Genomic DNA, 2,103 nt, shown 5'->3' on the forward strand with positions numbered 1-2,103 from the left:
AGCGAAGACCTGTTGGGGCAAGCGAAAGCGAAATCATGATGGCACCTGTGCCCAGTGTCGCCTTCCTGGCACTTGTGCCGGTGGCACGTGTAAAGACATTCGAATGAGATCATTGCCAGTGCCGCTGGACTGGCTTCTATGCAGGTGGTACGTAAAATACACCATTTTAAGCGTGGCCGTTGCCAGTACCGCCTGACTGGCCCTCGTACCAGTGGCACATAAAAGCAGCCACTACACTCTCGGAGTGGTTGGCGTTAGGAAGGGCATCCAGCTGTAGAAACTCTGCCAAATGAAACTGGAGCCTGGTGCAGCCATCTGGTTTCACCAGTCCTCAGTCAAATCGTCCCAACCCATGCTAGCATGGAAAGCGGACGTTAAACGATGACGATGATGACGATGATGGTGATGGTGGTGGTGGTGGTGATGATGATGATGATGATGATGATGATGAATCCTTTCTACTAAAAGTACAAGGGCAAAATTTTGGGGGAAGGGACCAGTCAATTACATCGACCCCAGTGTTTCACTGTTAATTAATTTATTGACCCCGAAAGGATGAAAGGCAAAGTTGACCTCGGTGGAATTTGAACTCGGAACAAAAACAGATGAAATGCTGCGAAGCATTCTGTCCGGCATGCTAATGGTTCTGCCAACTTACCACCTTAATGATAATAATAATAATGATCCTTTCCACTGGAAGCACAAGGCTTCAAATCTAGCGGGAGGGAACTAGCTGATTACATCAATCCTGAAAAGATGAAAGGCAACGTTGACCTTGGCGGAATTTGAACTCAGAATGTAGCGACGACAGGTGAAATACTGCTAAGCATTTCATCCAGCGTGCTAACGATTCTGCCAGCTCACCGCCTCAATGATTATAATAATGACGATAACAATAATCACAGTTGTACGAACCTCTTCATTACCAAATAAGTAGTCGATATGTGGCAGCACCTGCGAGAGTGGGTCTTTGAAGAACTGGCAAATGAAGGTTGCGGCAAGATTGGAGCAGAACGTCTTGTTGTTTGCACTGGCATGTTTAGCAATACGTAGCATAGCAGAGGGACACACGGTGAGGGGGAAACCCTGTTAAAAATGAAATGAAAACAACAGCAATAATGACAACAATAACAACAATAATAATGGTTTCAAATTTTGCCACAGGGTAGCAATTTTGGGGAAAGGGATGAGTTGACTATATCGACCCCCCCAGCGTTCAACTGGTACTTATTTTATCAATCCCAAAAGGATTGATAAAAGGTAATGTCGACCGTGGCAGAATTTGAACTCAGAACGTAGCAATGGGCAAAATACCACTAAGCATTTCGTCCAGCGTGCTAACGATTCTGCCAGTTCACCACCTTCAAGAATAATAATAAATAATAATAAAAATAAATAATAATAAAATTTTTTTTTTTTTATAATTATAATAATAATAATAATAATAATAATGATGATGATGATAATCCTTTCTACTGGAGGCATAAGGCATTAAATTTGTGGGGTGGGGACTAGTTGATTACATCGACCCCAGTGTTTCACTGGTACTTAATTTATCGACACCAAAAGGATGAAAGGCAAAGTCGACCTTGGCAGAATTTGAACTCAGAACGTAGCAGCTGACGAAATACCACTAAGCATTTCGTCTAGCGTGCTAACGACTCTGCCAGTTCACCACCTTCAAGAATAATAATAAATAATAATAAAAATATTTATAATAATAATAATAATAATAATAAAGAAAGAACGGCAGCTCCCCATTATGTCATATATGCCAACAAAAAAATGAGACCATCGATCATGTTGTCTCCATGTGCAGTCTGCTTGCGCCTACAGAGTATCTCAACAGGCATGATAGAGCTGCACAATATATTCACTGGGTAATATGCAAAAACCTGGACTTGCCCCATGATAAAAACTGGTGGGAACACAAACCACCCCCAGTACTTGAAAATGATCACATTGCACTCCTCTGGAACTTCACCATTCAAACTGACAGAAAGATAGATGCAAATAGGCCAGACATCATACTGAAAGGCTTCAGACAAAAATCATGCCTCCTCATTGATATGACTGTCCCAATCGATATAAACGTATCTGTCA

The 2,103-nt window shown here is 41.9% G+C and overlaps 1 protein-coding gene across 1 annotated transcript in view; it reads right to left on the reverse strand.

Annotated features, from left to right (window-relative positions):
• Positions 1 to 2,103, reverse strand: part of LOC106879416 (uncharacterized) — a 40,870-nt gene that overhangs the window by 15,794 nt on the left and 22,973 nt on the right. The window contains exon 7 of the mRNA XM_014928972.2: positions 916 to 1,086. Within this exon, the coding sequence (XP_014784458.1) occupies positions 916 to 1,086 (171 nt within the window). The remainder of the gene's footprint in view (positions 1 to 915; positions 1,087 to 2,103) is intronic.

This window comes from Octopus bimaculoides, chromosome 29 (assembly GCF_001194135.2).
Source record: "Octopus bimaculoides isolate UCB-OBI-ISO-001 chromosome 29, ASM119413v2, whole genome shotgun sequence".
Lineage (NCBI taxonomy): Eukaryota > Metazoa > Mollusca > Cephalopoda > Octopoda > Octopodidae > Octopus > Octopus bimaculoides.